At 38.9% G+C, this 20,433-nt stretch overlaps 1 protein-coding gene across 1 annotated transcript; it reads right to left on the reverse strand.

The window, feature by feature from the left end:
• Positions 1-16,225: 16,225 nt before the first annotated feature.
• On the reverse strand, positions 16,226-20,353 carry LOC131478229 (cytoskeleton-associated protein 2-like). The gene is given in 4 exon segments (XM_058656529.1): positions 16,226-17,872; positions 17,875-18,229; positions 18,232-19,279; positions 20,235-20,353. Coding segments are annotated over 4 exon segments (2,298 nt in total). The 3' UTR covers positions 16,226-17,096.
• Positions 20,354-20,433: the final 80 nt, after the last annotated feature.

The following is a 20,433-nucleotide window of genomic DNA, read 5'->3' on the forward strand; positions in this document are numbered from 1 at the left end:
ACTTATAAAATAAAAATGGAGTATTAAATTTAGCCAAAGAAGTGAACTATCTCCAATTAAAATTCTATAAATTTGAAACCTAGAAGTTATCATGGATGCAAAATCTTTGTTCATTGACTGGAAGAATTAATATAATCAAAATGTCTATATTACCTAGATTGATTTGCAAATTTGATACAACCCATTTCAAAATACCACTGACATTCCTTACAGAAATAAGAAAAAAAATCCTAAAAATCATGCAGAACCACAGAAAACCCAGACCAGAAAAAAAAAAAATCTTAAACAGAAAATAAAAATTTTCATGCCAAAAATCACCTGACTGCAAGCATGCTGCAAAATTGTATTTATTGGAATAGCCTTGTGCTGTCATAAAAATTAGCACATGGATTAATGGAAGAGAAAAGAGTGTCTAAAAATCAATCCACCCATTTATCACCTGCTGATTTTATTCTTTTATTACATACAGAATAAGGAGAGCTTAGATTGCATAAAAAGACAAACTGTCAGCTATTTCCTGCAGATCTTTAAATATTTATTTTTATTAGGAAGGCAGATTTACAGAGAGAAGGAGATACAGAAAGAGGGATCTTTCATATGCTAGTTCACTCCCCAAGTGGCTGCAATGGCCAGAACAGAGCAGATCCAAAGCCAGGAGCCAACAGCTGCATGTGGGTCTCCCATATGGGAACAGGGTCCCAATAGTCAACTGATTTTTGATAAAGCTGACAACAACATACTTTGGACAAAGTGCAATCCGTTTCATAAATGGTGATGGCAAAGCTGAATGTATATATGTAAAAGAGTAAAATTAGAAGCCTATTCAAAACTAAGAAATTGCTACAGGAATGTATAGAAGGAACCCATCAAGGCATGCCATCTATTTATTAAAAATAGAAGGTGGAGACAAACTTCTAAAATCATCAATGTTGTAATGACTCCACAGGTAGCAAAAACAAACAAATCAAAGATGAGCAAACGGGATTAAAAATCAGCTGATTCTTTCTCTTTTCAGATTAAGATGATTCTTTTAGTCCCCTTCCTCTACATTTTGTATGCTTTTACTAATTTCCTTCATTTGCTAAATCTTCAGTCCCAGAACTCAGATAGTCAAGAATCTTTCTGGATGGCCTGTACGTGGTGCAATAAAGCAGAAAGGAGAGAAGACAGTGGCAACTAGGCTGAGGTGGAAGGCACAATGCTTTGGTGGCTAGACATTGCCACAGGAGCCACACTGCCTGAAGTTAGAGTCCTGGCTTTGCACTTCACAGTGTTTGAACTCCTGGCGAAGCATTCTTTCTGGCATCGGCAGTCTCATCTATCAGAAGCGAACAATCTTCCCTTATTGGATTATTGTGAAACTGCAGTGCTCAAGAAAATGAGTAGCTCTCAAGGAATATTAGATGCTTCCTAGATTTTCTAAACACCTGATAGATTGAAGGATACTATTACTCTTTCTGAAAGAGTGATAACTTTTTCAATACAAACCATTCTGTGTTCCACATGGTAGGAACAGTTAAGAGTTGACACCCTTTCAACCAGCAATTTCAAAAATAGAATGCTAACTAATTTCTTTGCCTTTCTAGGGAGCAAGTGGATTTTATAAGACCAGCCTGGAGGTGCAAGTAGAAACAATTAATTCCAGGATGAAAAAAAAATGCAATGCTTCTTTTTTGTATCTCTAATTTTCTTAATCGACACATCATAATTTATTTATGGGATACAGTGTGATATCAACAAATCTAAATATTTATACATACATAACCTCAAGCATTTATTATCATTTTGTATTGAGAACACAATCCCCTTGGCTGACTATTTTGAAATATATGATTGGTTGGTTTTAGGATTGTTACCTGTATCATCTATAGGCATATGACCCTACTATAAAATACTGAATTGCTCTCTCAACCAGAAGATAGAGCACAATTCAGAAACAGATTTAAGATGTGCATCCTTCTAGCTTTGCATTATATAACACAGTAGTCATTGGGTTATTTAAATGTGGATCCTTAAATAAAGTCAAATTGAAACCCACCTTTTTAGTCACATTGGTCACCTATCAAGTGCTCAAGAGCCATGTGTTCTTCCTAGTGGATTCAGAACATTTACAACACCACAGAACTTGCGGTTAGCATTGCAGGTTACAAACTCGAGTGTCTGGCGACACTCCTCAGCTAATCTTTTCAATTAGAAAAAAAGGCTTTATAGAGATGCTAACAAAATTATCCTTCAATTTAGTCTGATGTTATAATTAAGAGAGTCTTATTTCACAAAAATTTTTACTTATTATTCACAAGCAAAGTTAATAGATTATCACATCTGTATTTTCAGTTTTAGCATCAAGAAATTACCTAGCACCATATGTTTCAAGGATAGTTAGCAGTTTGAAAGACACATAAGAGATTCCCCAAGCCATAATTTCTTAGCATAATCATATATAAACTATGCAAATGTCATTGCCCAGACTTCCCCAGTAGAGTCAATACTGCCAAATGACACTTAATTGTCCTTGAGAAAATCTGTGTTCTGAAGGCACAAATTTGATACAATCATAAAAATGACCATTCTATATTTTAAAATAAATTTTCCAATACCTTAATTCATTATAATAATATATAATCCTTTCCTTCACTTTAGCTTGTTCTACCTGAATTACATGCTTCTTCAAAGCCTTCATTTCATTACAAACACCATCATGAATCAGTGATTCAGTCACTCCTGGTTGTAAGTCGGGCAGCTGCAGTACACACAGATGTGCCCCACCCCAGCTGCTGGCCTTTTTGGACTTTCTGGATTAACACGTGAAGTTTCTCAGCCTCCAATGTATCCAGCTTTCTCCAAAGATCTGTGGCCTCCTTGGGGATCTTAAGAAATATAAAAAATAGTAACTGGCATTAGAAAAACTGTCAAAGGAATAAAAATGACCTCTGAAGAAGAAGAAAAAAGAGGAGGAGGAGAAGGAGAAGAAGGGTGGATTGTAGGACAGCAGGCATTTCAGGATTTGAGATATCCTAGGCGCTATTGTAGTAGTCGTATGGAAGCTGGAAGATATTCAAGAACTGGATTTTGGAGTTGAGATAATTCTTTTTTTTTTTTCTTTAATATTCATTTATTCATTAATTACATTGCATTACATGACACAATTTCATAGGTACTGGGATTCCCCCCCCTTCACCCCAAACCCTTCCCCCATCATGAATTCCTTCACCTTGATGCATAACCACAGCTCAAGTTCCGTTGAGATTCCCTAATTAAAAGTTTACACCATACAGAGTCCAGCATCCCACTTGTCCAGTTCAAGTTCAACGGCCTCTTAGGGAGGCCCTCTCAGGTTTGTAGGCAGAGCCAGCAGAGCGTCACCTCGATCAATTAGAAGCTCCAACATATCATCAGCAACAGTCCAGGTATGATGAGGCTGGTGCAGAGTCCACTGATTGACATAGTCCGTCTTAGGGTTTCCCCTTGTCCAGTTTTCCGCTGCAAGCATAAAGCTGAGGTGGTTGATTCATCTACTCCATTTTCCATCTTTTTTTGATTAATGCTTTGATTCCTCCATTTTGTTCAGGGGAATCCCCCTAAAAAAAACTTTGAGGCATTCCCAGTCCAGGCTCCTACATGTACTACTAGTAAGCACAGTGCCCGCCACCATCCATCACTCTGATCAGCTGATGGTTTTAACCCCTGGGTTGGTTCTCTTCTGAGCCCCGACCTCTATTGGAACCAATGAGTATCGCATCTCTCCCCGGCTCTGCCCATCACACTCTCGTCCCTCACCTAAACCAGTGGGAGGAGTGCTGGTCGGGTGTTGCATTCCCTGCTAGCACAGGCCATTTCACCTTGGCATTTTGTGTTTTGTACTGGTTTTTTTTTTGTTGTTTTTTTTTTTTTTTTTTTTTATCGCAACCAAACCCGGCCAGGCCCCCACACAGTTTCAGCACTTGGGCATGCTCCTAGCTCAACAGGTGAATAAACTGAAGCTCAGAGGGGAAAAAGAATAATACTACAGACACTAAACATGGCCATATGAAGTCAAGTAATTAGATGTAACTTTTATCTTTGCTTTTAAGGCGATAAGTTTGGGAAGGAGAAGATACCAAGTTCCCACACCTTTTTACCCTTTCCTCCTTATCTCTGTGCTCCCATATCTATACTCCTGTATGGTAACTGTTGTCATGGCACAGGTCTACCTTCTTGGCTAGCTGCTGACAATTCTGTTATATAACAGTTCAGCTTTGGGTTGCTTTTGTCTATAACCCATTTAAGCAACATAGAGGTATGGCTAGGCATAATTGCCCAGGTATGGATGTGTGAGCATATGCAGCCATGTGTGGAGGCTTATGGATGCCTGGTTGTATAGCCTGGTTGTATAGCCAACCAGCCCCACAGACACAAAGGTGGATGCCTCCTGTGGTCTGACTGTCCTTGTGGGCAAGCAATTTTTCCTTGTGCCTTTTTCACTGTCACTATAAGTAAAAGAAATGTTAACCCACCAATGGCTTCGAGTAATTCTGCGGTCTTTTGGAATCTGGATCTGGATCTGCTTGTCTTGGGCCCACGACCCCAGGAATTCAGCTATATACTGGTTAAGTGAAGCCAGGGAGGCTATTTGAACTACATGAGTCTCCATTTCTTCACTTAGAAAATGGGAGGCCAAAATAGCTATATAATTGTTTGCAAGGATTAAATGGGGTTCTCAGGTTTCAACTGTTAACATGAAACGTAATTTTCAACTCATGAAAATGATGATGATGATTGAAGATGTTTCAGCCGCTGATGATGACATTCATGATGATAATGTTGTAATCACTAAGCTGTTCTGCAGGTAATAGGAGAAAGAAAACTTGAACCTGTATCTATGACTCCTAGTCTTATGTTCTAATTCATGTGCTGGATGACTGCAGTAGCTCAATGATAAATACAAATTGATACTAGGTTTTCCACCATTGCCAGTACCTACAATGTCATAATACACTAAAATGGCAAAATGTACTTGTGACAGTTGCTAAAGAACTGTACTATTTTATTAATATTGGGGAAATGGTGGAGGGAGGAGAAAGGGGATGAATCTTCAAAGAAGTATCATGGAATAACAGTAATAACAGTAAAAACATATTTTAGAAAGAACCATATCAACATTGTTGCCTGTATCAATTCTCTGTTCCCTTAACAACATGGTTATTTAATACTTTGTTTAAAATTTCTAGCTGGAGATTGTGCTTCTATAAATAGATAATAAGTATGAAAAGGTGAAATGCCAATTATAGTTTTAGATTAGTTTACTTGTCAGTCTACTGAATATCAAAATTTTAGATTTTTCACATGGTCACTTGCATGGCAACTCAAGAAGAAACTCTTTAAAATATTTAAATGAGTTTTCTGTGAGAAAGCATATGTTTCAATCAAAGGAGAGTATACAAAAAAGTAAAGCGTACTTCTTTATCCTTCGTGGCCAGTGAGGAACTCCCGGTTTCAATGGAGCTTATGGGGAGCATCTTGTTCCCAGGCTGCCATTTGTGAAAGTGGGAAACATGTTTTTTCCTAATCTTTAGGTTCATAAAGCAAACAAGCAAACCCTTTTTTCTGTGCTTTTCCTATCACAAACATTTCAATACCTTTAAAGTATACACGATGTGTAGAAAAGGTACATGGTCTATAGAAATCAGGAAATTCTGTTTCACTCATTGGAAACTGGATAGAAATCATTACTTGCCAAAACTAAGCTTTGTTCAAGAAAGGTAGTGATACATTGGGTCTTGCTTGCACTTAGCATATCTGTAGGTAATGCTAATACAATATTTCAACCAGCTCCCTTTTCCTCTCTACTAGCTATGCATGGGATATCATCACTTATGTATTATTATTTATGGAGATTGTCAAGGTGATTATTTTTAAAAGATTTTTCAAAACATGCCAATGCATATAACATACCTTATTACTATTTTCAACTCTAACGAAAATCAAAAGCATAATTTTACAAGAATTATTTTGCTGAAAGTTGGAGGGAATTCTTTACAATATGAAAGAAATACTTATTTGTGGGGCATTTCCTTTACTATATAATTCTTCATAAAGACAGTCTTAATGTTCTCACTAATGGTGAAAACTGTATACCACTCTCATGAGTAAAGGACTTCTCTAAATAGTACTCATTATAGAGTAAGTTAATACACAAATCTGTACAAAATACATAGAAAACACAACAGCAAAAAATGATAATCATAGTGGTGAGGGAGCATTTGAGAATCTCTATTGCCAGCACCTTCAATTTCAGCATCTGTTTCACCTGCATTGTCCTTCAATTTTCACACTACATAACTTGCTATAATAAGCAATGATGGAAGAACTAACTAGGAACCTTTTTTAAAAGGTGAAAATATCATTGAAATGAACATTCATGTTGAACAGCACAAAATTTCATAGACTAATGAATTCATTATTTGTCTGGCTACTAAACTAGAAAGTTTATCAGTTGAAACTTCTTATTAAACAAATGTGAAAAATTCAGACTGCCCACATCTCAGTACCTTGCTTTAAAAAAAAAAAAAAAAAAAGCTTTAATTCCGGGCCAGTGGCATGACATAGGAAGTTAAGTCTCCCTGAGATGCCAGCATCAAATATGGGTACCAGTTGGAGTTGCGCTTCCAATCCAGCTCCCTGCTAATGTGCCTGAGAAAGCAGCAGAGATGGTTCAATTATTTTGGTTCAAGTGCCTGGAAGAAGTTCCTGGCTCTGGCTTCAGCCCTGCTCCTGTCTGGCCACTGCAACCATTTTGGAACGTGAATTAACAAATGGAAGCTCTCTCACTTCTCTGTGTCTGTAACTATGCCTTTCCAATAAAATGTATCTTTAAAAACTGCTGTAATTTGGGGCACGCATTATTCCTCCACATGCCAGCATCCCATGCATGTACCAGTTCTTTTTCCAGCTGCTCCACTTTTGATCAAGCTCCCCAATTATGTCCTGAGAAAGCCACAGAAATTGCCTGAAGTCCTGCACCTGTGTGGGGACCCTGCACCTGTGTGGAGGACACAGAAGAGGCTCCTGGCTCCTGGCTTCAGATCAGCTCAGCTTCAGCTTTTGTGACCATTTGGGGAGTGAATCAGCAGATAGCAGGTCTTCCCTTCTGTTTCTCCTTCTCTTCGGTAATTCTGCCTTTCAAATAATAAATGAATAAATGATTTTTAAAAGCTATTTAAATATTTAGTTCCATACAAAATTCCAATATGTTTATTCCCATGTCCGTGAAGTAAGTCAACTGTTTTGATTTCTAAACTGTTTTCCAAAATATCAATTAATGTTAATTAATTACTAAATTTTTAACATTAATGTTAAAAAATTAATGTTAAAATTTACCATATCAATCAAAGATAAATGTAACCTGACATAGTGTCCATGAATCAGTGCAGCCAAATCATTACATCAGAAAGGATAACATATCACCACAGTTACCTGGGTTTAAGCCACAAAGTGGTTGTGGTCTTTGAAAACTGTCTTGTATGTCGCCTTTGCCATTGAGACAAGACAGAAACAGGACTCACTAAATCAAAGTTCTCATCCAACTCTTACCATTCTTCCAATCTATGTATCCATCTCCAGCTCCAAACCAATAAGGAGCAAGATGCATCAGGACCTCCATGGAAAAAAGTCCCCCCTACTGCTTGTTAGGGAGGGCCAAGCTGCTCAGTGTGACCATTAGGTGACCTGCTAGGGTTGTTGGTAGTGAACAAACTACCACAGCTTGTGTCATATAGGAAAACCAACAGTGTCCATACAGCTCATTAAACCAGGTGCAAACTGAAATGTCTTGTGCTGAGAGGCAACCAACGCAACTTCCCAACCCCATACAAACACATTTAGTCACTGTTTGGTCAATAGTTTGCAGAACCTCTTCCTCTAGTTTTGTCTCCTTTATGTGCAGACTTAAACCCTAGATAAAACTGGGGGCTTGCATAGTGGTGTCTTACCAGGTCTATGTACAAGTGAGTCCAAGACGCTGGGGTAGAGCACATTGAACTCCATCCTGATTTAATCAAATTTTCTGCTCCGCTGCATTTCACATGATAAGGTTCAATCCAACACATGAAGAAAGGAGCTGTGCAGATGTCTCAGAGCATCAATTTGGACTGGTCAGTGCTTAAGACACAAACAAGAAATCAGTGACCTTAGTGTTTTCCTTTGCAGATCACGTGTTTTAAAGTGTATGCTTTATGGAACCTCTAAAGAAAATGCCAGAGCTTAGGAGCCAGCAGATTAAACTACGACTTGGTAACAGTTATATCCCACATTGGGAAAGTCAGTTCCAATCTTGGCCACTCTTCCTCCAATCCAGCACCTTGTTAATGTGCCTGGAAAGGCAACATATGATAGTCCAAGCAGTTGAGCCTCTGACACACATGTGGAAGACCAGATGGACTTGCTGGGTTCTGGTTTCAGCCTGGCCAACGTGTGGCTAGTGCAGCCATTTCAGTAAATCTCTCTCTTTCCCTGATGCTTTTTAAATAAATATTTTGAAAACACACTATCACACTTTGAAGAAAATAATTAGCATGTCTGCTAAATATTTTTACTTTTCTCTTGAAAGAACCAGAATGATGCCAGCCTTAAGACACATATTAAACATAAAAAAAAATCTAAAAGCATTATAAGTATGTATGTGTAGTTTGGGGCGAAGGAGACACACTTGATAGAAACAATCAAATGTGTAAAACAGAAGTCCCATTGCAATTAATGAATATCCAAATATGTTCTAGCCGTGATAAGGAATTGAAACAGGTCAGCAGGTATAAGAATTTGAAAATCCTAAAATTTATTGGAAATAATGCTTGCTTTGGCAGCATATATGCTAAAATAATAGTGGGAATGCATGTATCCATCTATGAAATATATATCTATATATACATATTCCCTAATATATATATAAATATAAATATATGTATATATTTTTTATATATATCCCCTAATACATCTTTTCAATTTGCTTTCATAAGGCAAAAGCTATAGTGACTGACTGCTCTCTGTGAGGAAATTTTCCTCTCATTTGTTCTTTAGGAGATCCTCTACTTAGAGAGCACGTTGCAGTCCTTAACCAATCTCTGGTGCCAGAGATCAAAGATCTCTTGTAGGGTTAAGAGAAGTCTTCTTACATCAATTGATCTGAACCGTTGGAATGACAGTGTTTTCTTATATCCCAAATTAGTCAATCTATTTGTAATATTTGTAATACTTGATTCAGTCATTTCCTTCAAAAATATAGTACTGAAAATCTACTGAGCAGTCCTTATGCACGGTCTCTATCCACAAGATGTAGGAGAAAGAAGAAGCAAAAAAAGATTTCTTTTTTTTTTCTCTCAATACAGTATTTGCAAATCTTTGGAAATTTCTCAATCAGAATTCTCAGGAGATACAACAGGTGGTCCTTAATCAGGAAAATGATATTTAGTCTCTCAGTCTATTCCCATGATAATGACCCTGTTAGCAAAAAGGCATAATTTTAGAAGCATTCTGTTAGGTGTTCAGGTTTTTCTCTCTTATTAGGTAAGTCAAAGAGTTTAGTTTGACTGCTCATGTGTGAGTTTTAGACAGAAAGCTGCTTTTCTTTACTGGCTGAATGCCTATTCACTACTTATGGATTCTCTAATACTTCAAAAATTCATTACACATGACAGAGAAAAAGAAGAAAAGAAACCAGCCTCATTCTAATATTTTACAGAGTGTGATACCACAGAAGAATCTTCTAGTGAACTGAATCTTCTAGTGATCTAAGTAGCAGTGAGGAGGCTAGCTCAGAGCTGATCCACAGGTGAGATTCCCAGGTCACTCAGATTCTTCTTCCAGAGTCTGAGGGAGAGAGCATTTCTGCTCTGTTTTGAAAGCCTCTTACAGTTTGTTGCCTGACGATTACTTTTGATGACCTCAGTGCCTGGTATGGTATGGGTCTTGTCACAGATTTGTCCACAGACAATGTTGTTTGAAAGAATCCTTTCCCTGTAGATTAATATTCTAGGGTTTGCTATGTGAAACCAAGAAGAAAACACCTTGTCAAAAGTAGGGCAAATAAAATCAGGTAATGGCTGAATGGGAATCCTTAGGGACTGTAACTTATAAATACTGGAATATCTCCTAGCTGGATCTGGTGTTGAGTTTATAATGAGAAAGCAAATTATATGCTCTCAAGAATTCTTTCTATGTTCTAGATTTTAAGAAGCAAAGCACATATGAATTGCCCTAAACTACTCCAACTATGCATTTCTGATACATACGTTAAAGTAAGAGCACTCAGTGTAAATTTCAAGATGAGAAGACAGGAAATACTTATCTCATTTTTATTTCATAATCTTAGTGCATTTAGCATCCCAATAAAATGAAAATATATCAATAGCACGTAGAAAAATCCTAGCTTTATGAGCCTGTAATTTTATTTCCCACATTATATCATACTTGATACATAATGCAAAACACGTGAAGAATTGGGAAAATAAAGTTTCTATGTTTAGCAGAAAAATAGCTGGATTCTTCACCCACACAGAAAACATTCATTTAGCTGAATTTCAAACAAAGCATAAAGAAAGAAACATTTTATCTAGAAAGAATGTTATGTTGAAGAAAATACACTGGTTACTAAAATTGGGTGAGTAGAAATATTGGCCACTAACATATAAAAGCCACTTTCCATTTCTGGTTATTCCCATTTCCTCTTTCCTCAAGGAAACCAAATCATCAAAAGTTCCTAAGACCCTCATCTTTCCCAGAAACATCATGAACCTCAGAAAAAATTCACTCTTAAATCCCAACTGTGGGGCGGACTTACCAGCCTCAAGTAATCCAACCCCCTAGTCAATAACTTATTCAGAAAAAGCTGTGTAATTTAAACATGCAAGTGGTATCCAAGGAATGTTTTACTAGCAGTTTCTAGGCAATAAAAAAGTTTGAGTTTGATGACAAATTTCTTTCAGGAAAAAACAACAGCAACAACAACCTCAAAAACATCTCCCTCTCTTTTTCCTGCACGCAGACTCACGCAGATGGGAACTGTATCATCATAGAAATCTCAATAGCCTGGAAGTAAAGCAAACATCTGTGAAGAAAGAGACACAAGAGACTTCTCAGAAATAGAAATAAAGCCAAAATTACAGAAATATGGACCAATCCTATTTACCAATTTGTCAAGTTAACCAAAAGTGAAGACTTTTTTTTTTTTCAATTTGAGTTGAATTTTTCTGACTTACAACTAAAAAGAATGTTGACAAAAAGAATTATGGCAAGGCCCGTTTTCTCAGAATTACTAAAGTATGCATGATCAACATCATTGCTTCTTGTTAAAATATTGACCACAAAGCACCAGACAAAATGTTTACACAGAATATTTGTGTATATTGAGCCATATATCTTGACATAAGTTCTTAATGCATTATCATTGGCTTCAACAGGCAAACACTCACTTGTCAGATTAGTTTGTCACCACATAGACAGTTTTTAGTTGATTAACTTGGGAGACTTCAAAAATTTCACCAAAAAAAAATAATTTATTTTCATACAAAGAACCTGAAAGTCTTTTATATTTTTTCATGAATTTTTTGAATCCACTTTTCCAGGTATTTGCTATCTAACATGTGCTCAATACTTTCTCAGATAATGAAAGTAAAATAATGACAAAAAACAGAAATAAATCCTGCCGTTGGGCAGCTTATATTCTGGACCAGGAATCAGACAATAAATTATTTGTAAAAAATATATAGTGTATCAGATGTTGATACATATTATGGAGTAAAATCACACAAACACAGATACAAAGTATTATGATGCAATTTTTAAAATATCATTTTGAAATGATAGTCCTGCACCTGTGGCTCTCGTGTCCCATACTGGGACTAGTTCAATGACTATCTGCTCTACTTCCAATCCAGCTCCCTGCTAAGGACTTGGAAAATGGCACCAAATATTCAAAGGCCTTAGGCCCTGAACCTGCAAGGGAAACCTAGACGAAATTTCCAACCTCTGGCTTTTGATCAGCCTAGCTCTGGCCATTGTGACCACTGGGGGTGGAATATGTCTGTCTCTTCTCCTCTACCTGTAACTTGAAGTTTCAAGTAAAATAAATAATAACTTAAAAAAAAATAATAAATTAAGGCAAACATGTGGTATTTAACCTTTTGGGATTGGCTCATTTCCCTTAGCATTATGGTTTCCAGTTTGGCCCATTTGGCCACAAAGAACTGCATTTTGTTTTTTTTAATAGCTGAGTAGTATTCCATGGAGTAGATGAACCATAGCTTTCTTATCCAATCCTCTGCTGATGGGCATTTTGGCTGCTTCCATGTTTTAATTTAAGATGATATGATGTTATGTATAACATGTTATGCTATGTATGTTATATGTTGTGTATAAACTAAAATTGAAATGTCAATGAGGTGTTCACAGAAGGTGGTTAAGAACTCGCATTTATTTTTAACATATTGGTTACTCATTACTATGTCAATTAATTCCATAATGTTGTAAATTTTTGCTGATGGTATGGTGGAGTTTTTAATTGATCGGGATGATACTCTGCTGGCTCTGTCTTCAGACCAGAGAGTAATACCTAAGAAGCTGTTGAACTTGACTGGACAATAAGATGCTGGACTCTATGTTTGGTATATGCTTGCAAAGAGGGAATCTCAACTGAACTTGAACTGTGGTTATGCAACAAGGTGGAGGAATCCACCCTGGTGAGAGGGTTTGGGGAGGGGTGGGGAAAATCCAAGTATCTATGAAACTGTGTCACATAATACAATGTAATTAATGAATAAAAAATATATATATATAAAAAACTAATAATAATGTCAAGGAAAGACTCACAGATCAAAGTTTCTGAAGTTCAAGAGCACGAGATTTAGGGAGCAACAGAGAAGCAACGGGAGAGAGGGAAAACAGAAAGAGAAGTGCCAAACACCCTGAAGGTGGAGGCACACACTTCCAAGCTTTTTTAAGGAATGCAACAAGGCAGGGCTACAGTGAGCAAGGGGAGGGTGGTAAAGATGAGACTGGGGAGGCAATGTGAATGAGACCAATTTGTATGTTAAAAAAAAAAAAACACCAGGCACAGGGGAGCAGCAGTTATATACAAGCTATTGGAAGGTGTGTGGTTATGGTTACAAGTAAAAGATAAACTCTATGGAATATGTTGATGAACTGGATCTGAAATGTAAGAGGTATGAGTTAAATATGGATCAAAGATTTTAGGTCTGAGCAGCTGTAAGGATGGTATTGATATAAACAGAAAAGGTTATCATCAGAAGAAAAATTTTCAGGCCCATCACAGTAGCCCAGTGATCCCATGTGCCACGATATCATATAAGCACTGTCGAGGACGGCCCAAAGCCTTGGGACTTGGCACACATGTGGGAGACCTTGAAGAAGCTTCTACCTCCTGGTTTCAGACGCCTCAGCTCCAGCTGTTGCAGCCACGTCGGGAGTTAACCAGGAGACAGAAGATCTTTCTCCCTCTATCTCCTTCTCTCTGCAAATCTGACTTTACAATGATAAACAAATAGTGCCCGGTGCAAAAGCTTAGTGGCTAAAATCCTCGCCTTGAACATGCTGGTATCCCATATGGAAGCTATTTCTAATTCCAGCAGCCCTGCTTCCTATTCAGCCCCTGCTTGTGACCTGGGAAAGCAGTAGAGCACAGCCCAAAGCCTTGGGACCCTGCACCCATGCAGAAGACCGGAAAGAAGCTACTGGCTCCTGGCTCCAGATTAACTCAGCTCCAGCCATTGCACCCGCTTGGGGAGTAAATTAACACAGGGAAATCTTCCTCTCTGTCTCGCCTTCTCTCTGTATATCTGCCTTTCCAATAAAAATAAATAAATCTTTTAAAAATATAATAAATCTTTTAAAAAGAAGAAGAAGAAAAAATTTCTTTGCTTGGAATAGGAAGCCACGGTTTGGGGCAGAGTGTAGTTTTCCCTTTGTTAAATTTGAGCTGTCTAAGAGAGGGCCAAGTGACAATGCTGATCCTAGGAAATCTAGTATTCTGGATTTAAGATTGAACTTGTCAGAACTCAAAAATCATGACTTGATGCAAGTTTCAGAAGGGATAAGAATAAGAGCTCCAAGGACTGAGTCCCTGAGCATGCAGAAAAACGATATATCTGGATGGGAAGGGATCAGAAAAGGCCATACCCATAAAAGTGGTACTCCACTTAGCAGCCAAAGATTTGGAGAAACAGCATAAAGAGAATCAGATGCAGATATGACCAAATGATGGTTCATTATACTTTTAATTTTCTCATCAACTACAAAATGTCCATGAGATTCACAAAGTTCATTGCTGACTTGATTTTGTGAATGGATCTGTTAGATGCAAGTAACAGAAAGCCTGTTTTGAAGTTTTGAATAATTGATATGCTAATGACTAATATCACAAGCCTAAGCGGAGAGTGGACCACTGGGCAGAATAAATACTATACCCTTTTCCACTTTCTGATTCTGTCTTGCCTTTGTTCTGTGACCCCCTATGAACGTAGGCTTCCAGAAACTATCTTAGTGGTCACCATTGGTTCTGGCCTCAGCACAGAAGTGAAACAGATCATCTCTGTCACTATCTCAGACTGAAAAAGAATGTTCAGAACTGGTGACAAGCCAGAAAGGGTTATTTCAGTGAATAGGTCACAAAACTATTGACAGTATATTCAAGCAGGAAGTGACTCATACGTGATGTCCCAATGATGTCCTCAAACTCATTAAACACTCAGTGCATTTATAAAGTATTTCTAATTGCTGTTTTTCTAGTGCATTATTCACTTTCACAAAACCAATTTCTCAAGGTAATCTCCCAATTCCTTCAAACCACTTTGTTTAATTTTACTCTCCAGGCATCTTCATCTCTTTGTTCAAATTTTACCCAATTGCTTTCTGGATCTCTCACGCAGCTATCATCACAGGAACCTGATGTCTTACTTTCTGCCTCCCAGGGTATATTTTCTAACTCTAATAATGAAATATTTTTTTATAAATCCCCGATTAAACATCTGCCTTAGATTTTCATTACTATAACTAAAATGTTGTGAGGAGCTACTGTATGAAGCAAATGTAGCTTATTTTGGCCTTAACCTAAGCTTCTGGGGTTCAATTCTGAACACACAAACCATTAAGAGACAGTCTAAAAATTATTCAAATAAAAAGGACATTCCTTATCACTTCATTAGGCAAAACAAGGTCACGTGTCCACTCCTACAACAGCCAAAACTACAGAGATAGTTGATTGTCACTAAGAAAAATCAAAACTTAGTTGCCAAGAAGAGAGAAGTAATTAGACACTAAAAATGCAGCCAATTGTATCTATTCAATTCAATGACTAAAAAAAAAACTCCACTTAAAGCAAGTAGAGACGCGATGAGTTACAGAAAGAAAAAAATACAGTCACAAAAATTAAAGTTATTCATTCTATCCTAGAAGTTCTGAGCTTATAAAATATTAAGTAATTTGAAGAAGATGGAATAGGATTTTTATAATCACTTGGAACACTAAAACTTTTTGATTCATATTCTCTCTAGATTAAATGATATGAATTACTATGAAACACTATAAAATATCCCTGCTCTATTTTGAGAAAGATTAATATTGAATTTTAAGAATTTTAGTACATAGAATTATTGGTATAGTACTTTATACCAAGATCCGACTAATGGTAGGCTTATGGCTTTCAGAAAACAAATTACTGAGACTTTTTTTTTGGAAAAAAAGTTGTCTTCCGACACTTAAAATGAAATTTAATGCAGCCACTGTTGAAAAGAGAGATTAATAGTAGATTAGGTAAATGTTGGTGATATCAGTCCCAAAGGAAGTTAGCCATTTATCACATGTCTCGCCTCCTCTCTTGGAGTGAGAAAACTCCAAACTGATCCTTATAAAAGCTACAGGCCATCCCTCCAAGTCTATGTGGTCGTCAACCATGTAACCTAAGTTCTGTATTCTGACTTTCATTTTATTTGAGAAGATTGTTTTAAGAAAACATAAAATGCCAAATGCTATGTGATCACACAATTATTTGAATAACAAAATCCTTCTCTTACACTAAAAATCAAGTTGCTAAAAAGAAATAGAGAAACATATGGTCCAACTTTTCTTACCAAGCCTAAATGATGATTCTCTATCATTGATGATATGAGTTCCTGTTGGACAAGTTTAATCATGCCTGTGTTCTTTCAAGTTATATATGGCAATTATTTCTTTTTCTTTTTTTTTTTGGAACAAAACATAAATTTAATGGCTATTTTTAGACAATACTTAAATATTAAGAAGGCTAAAATTTTAAATGTGGTGCTGATGTTTTTCTATTTACATAATGACTCGGGTTGGACCTTTCCCAGGGCGTTTGCTAAGAAGAGAGAGTGCCTTCCGGTAGTCTCTGGAGGCTCGCACTGCCCTCAGGGCCGCTGTCCCATGGCAAAGCATGGAGGTGAAGCAGAGTTCCTTCCACACCGCTCTCTCCTGCTTTCTGTTTTGACCTGAAGAATGCGTGCAGAATCAGATTGGATATAAAACGAGGGAGACCACCCCAACTTAGGACTGTGCCAGATTTGAGTCATGGAAGAGAGGGACAGGGACTGGCCTTCGTCCACGGGACACTGTGATGGGAGCCAGGATCCCTGCGATTGTCCTGTGTGTGCAGGAGCATCCGCATCTGCACAGCGAAGCCCTGCCAGGCTGCCACCTCGCTCATGCACCTGCAGGCTACTTCCAGCGCTCAGCACTCCCAAGCGTTAAGGACCTTCCCCCGGGAAGGTGGATGCTCAGACGGTGCACTGTGCTGTGGCACCAGCCTTCTGCCAAGAAATGTCAACTAGCTGGCGATTAAAGTGGCTCAGGAATGAGCATATTTTTTAACTACATTTGTGGGGCAATAGTTTGAATTTGTCTGTAGTAAATCTGTGGCAAACTAGTCTTACACTCACAAACCCAAGCATCCCTGTAGGGAAATACGATTTACGAAGCAGCCCAGTGAATGACTTCCAACGTCCCCAAGGTCTGTCGCTGCATTCACCGTGCCTCTCCGGGACACATGCTTTTCCAGGAGCACCTGGATGAGGACTTTTTCTTGTCTCACACAGGAATTATGATTCAAGAACTGGAAACCCTAATGTTACAGGCAAGGCCTCATTTTTACGGAATATAAAGTACTCGGTTTCTTCCACTTCCAAGAGCTCGTCGAGAGACGCCACCACCAAGTCGTGGTCTTGCAGCATCTCCGGGTAGCGGGACACTGCTCACTCGATCCTGGCTGAGCGTCGCACGGGGGTGATGAGCTTCATATCTTGCACTTCCGCCATTCCACTTATTCTGGCAATTGGGGCAACCTGTAACTTGATCCCAGGATGACTATCTTGTTCGGCCATGGAGACCTGGGGTGTTGCTGCAAGCTGCTCTCTCTCTTTGGGAGGAAGACAAGACTGTCCTGATTCTACGATGTTGGCCAGCACTTCTACTGACGCTGTGTCACTTTCAGTGCCTGAAGGGTCAGAGGTCACTCCTTCCGTAGTTCTTTTTGAGTCTTGCAAAATATTAAGAACGACTTTTCGCAGGTCTTGTATAGGTGTTGCCCCACTTTTAATGGCCTCTTCGTATAACCCAGTCACATCAAAAGGACCTTTACTTGCCAACAGCTTAGCTTTGCAGATCCAGAATTTAGCAAATTTTTCAGCCTCGGGAATGCTAGACATGATGGCGAGTGTTTCATCAGAAATCATACCCTCTTCAGTGAGCTGCAGGCATTCCGTCAAAGTTTTGTTAATCTTACTAGACAGCTCCAGTTTAGCTTTCTTTTCTTCCTCTTCTTTTTCAATGCTCTTCCAGAAAGAAATGTTCATTTCCTCTATTACTTTTCTTTTGTTTTGATTTCCATAGGAGGTTGCTTATAGACCTTTCCCTTGGATTTCTGCCATTCTTCCAGTTGTTTTCTTCGATCTTCTGCTGTTGTCTTTGTTTTAATATTGGGGTTGGTCTGGGCCCCAGTTCCACCTCTGTTCTTATTTGTGGTTGTGATTGCGGTGGAAGGTTTGGGAGCAGTCTTGCTCAGGAAAGGGTTGAGGGGAAGAGTCCTTTTCAACTTGGAGTCCAAAGTCTGTGCTTTCTGTTGAACGCTGTTGCTGTTGGCTCTATTTGCTCTCAAGCCTGGGGTGCTTGGAACAACCGAACTTAAGCTGCGAATGGTCAGACCAGGCTTCTGGTTGACGGTTTTTTTTTTGTTTTGTTTTGTTTTTTTGGCAGTATACATGATATCTGGGGTCTAATACCAGGTTGTGTGGACTTCTGATCTTGTTTGATGTTTGGATGTCTGTTGTTAAGTCCTCCCTGAACCAAACTGGGGTATGTTCTGGGTTTCATAGGTTTTGCCTTCTGTTCAGTAACACGACATGACTGTAACTTAGCTTCAGTTGGTCTTTCAGGGTTACTCCTGTCAACCTTGGTATCCTTGACCTCTGGCTTCCTGGATGCTTGGATTGCTACAGAGTGAGAGGGAACTGTCCTTGGGGGTTTTCCTCCCGGCCTTACAAGATCTCCCCTGGGGAGCTGTTGTGACTTCACTGGAACAGTCTTGGTTTGTGTCCCTCCAATCAGTTTGTTAGCTCTGTCTTTCAGAACAGTGCGAGTCACTGAACTGGAGCCCAAGGCCTTTCTAGGAGCGCAATTGCTCTTGGGTTGATTATACAAGCCAGTTTTTGCCTTACTTACAATACATAACTCAGGAGCTGGTTTTCTCTGAGATTCTCGTAAAGTTTGTGGTAAGTTCTCTTTGTTCCCCTCCTTCAGAAAGTTATCTGAAGATTCCTTCTCAACATGGGTGTTGTCTGTAGAGTCTGTACATTTAGCATGCCCTTGACCTGTAACTGGCTGCTCTTTAGTTTCTCATTGCTGTATACTAAGGGATCCTTCCAGTTTTCTAGATAGTTCTCCTGTAGTAAATGGTCTAGCAACATGTTGCTGCTGATTCTTGCTGGAAGGCTTACAGGTTGGGTTAGAAGAAACACATCCTGATATTGGTCTTTTGCCCGGTTGTTTGGGTGCCTCCAACTTTGGCTTCTGAGACCTTGTGATACTGTCTGGTCTGGGCTGTACTTTAACGCTGATGGGCCTTGAAGTTTTCACAGGCAAGGCAACATGGCTGGTAATATTCTTTCCGGGTCTAATAGCTGATTTGGAAGCTGGTGGATTTGGGATATTATTCTTGGCTTTTAGGTAAGGCTTGGTGTTCTCCGGCTTCAGTTTTCCCTTGGCTACTAGGTACTCTGTCGCTCTTCTGGAAAACAGGTGGAGCAAACAGACAGGAGAAATTTTGTCTGAGCTTTTAACCAGCTCATTTATATGATCAAAGACAACACATTTCTGTAGTGAGTCCAACTTTGTGCAGACATTCTAGGCTTCAGTCATACACTTAGCCATCAGCCTAATAACAACATCAGCATTATCATTCATATGCCAGGCCCTATATGAAAATCATTACCTTTACTTTTTTTTTGAAGATTTATTTATTTTGAAAGTGTTAGAAGGTGAAATACAGAGACACCCTCCACCAGCTGCTTCACTACCCCAATGGCTGCCATAGCAAGCACTGCCCAGGCCTATGCCAGGAGCCAGGAGCTTCACTGTGGGTCTCCCATGTGGATGGCAGGGCCCAGACACTTGGGTCATTTTCTGCTGTTTTTCCTAGGCCATTAGCAGAGAGCTGGAACTTAAGTAGAGCCAGCCAGGACACGAACTGGCATCCATACAGGATACTGGTGTTGCAGATGGTGGCTTTGCCTGCTGTGCCAAAACTCTGGTCCTTACACTTGCTACTTTTTAATCCATACAACAATCCTTGAAGTTGGAAATTCTGAGATGGCAAAGCACATGCCTGAAGTTACCCAGCTAATACGTGGCAAGGCCAGGATTCGGAAACATGTGTACCTAACCTGAGAGTCCTTGCTCGGGGCTCCCATTCTCAGGTACAACATGAAGTACTTTGCATGAAAACATTGTTACTAGTCCACCTGAACTGGTCAGTCAGGCTTGCTCTTGTTTATTCGTTTGTTTATTTTTTCTGACAGGGGATAAGGAGTCTTATCCACAAGCCCTGATATGGTTTGCTTTAGGGCTAAAGAAAATATAGGCCAGTTGAGGGTTTCTGGGCAAGGCATTTGTGAGGAGATGCAAAGTCAGTACTGGTTGAGAATCCTGGATCTGTAAATCTAAAATGGTTCAACATTCAAAACTGCCGCAGCCGAGGCGGCGCCGCGCCCCGGCCCCATCTTGACTCCTTCAGCGACAGTTTCTCTTCAAAGGCCGCGCCAGGCGACCAGGTCGTCGCGCTGCGTGTCCCCCCCGCCGTCATTGGCTCCCGCGTGTTTGGCAATTATTTCTTTTTCTTATTATTGTTGCTTTTGTTAGTAAAATATCATTTAGTAAATAAAA

Source organism: Ochotona princeps, chromosome 2 (assembly GCF_030435755.1).
Source record: "Ochotona princeps isolate mOchPri1 chromosome 2, mOchPri1.hap1, whole genome shotgun sequence".
Taxonomy (NCBI): Eukaryota; Metazoa; Chordata; class Mammalia; order Lagomorpha; family Ochotonidae; genus Ochotona; species Ochotona princeps.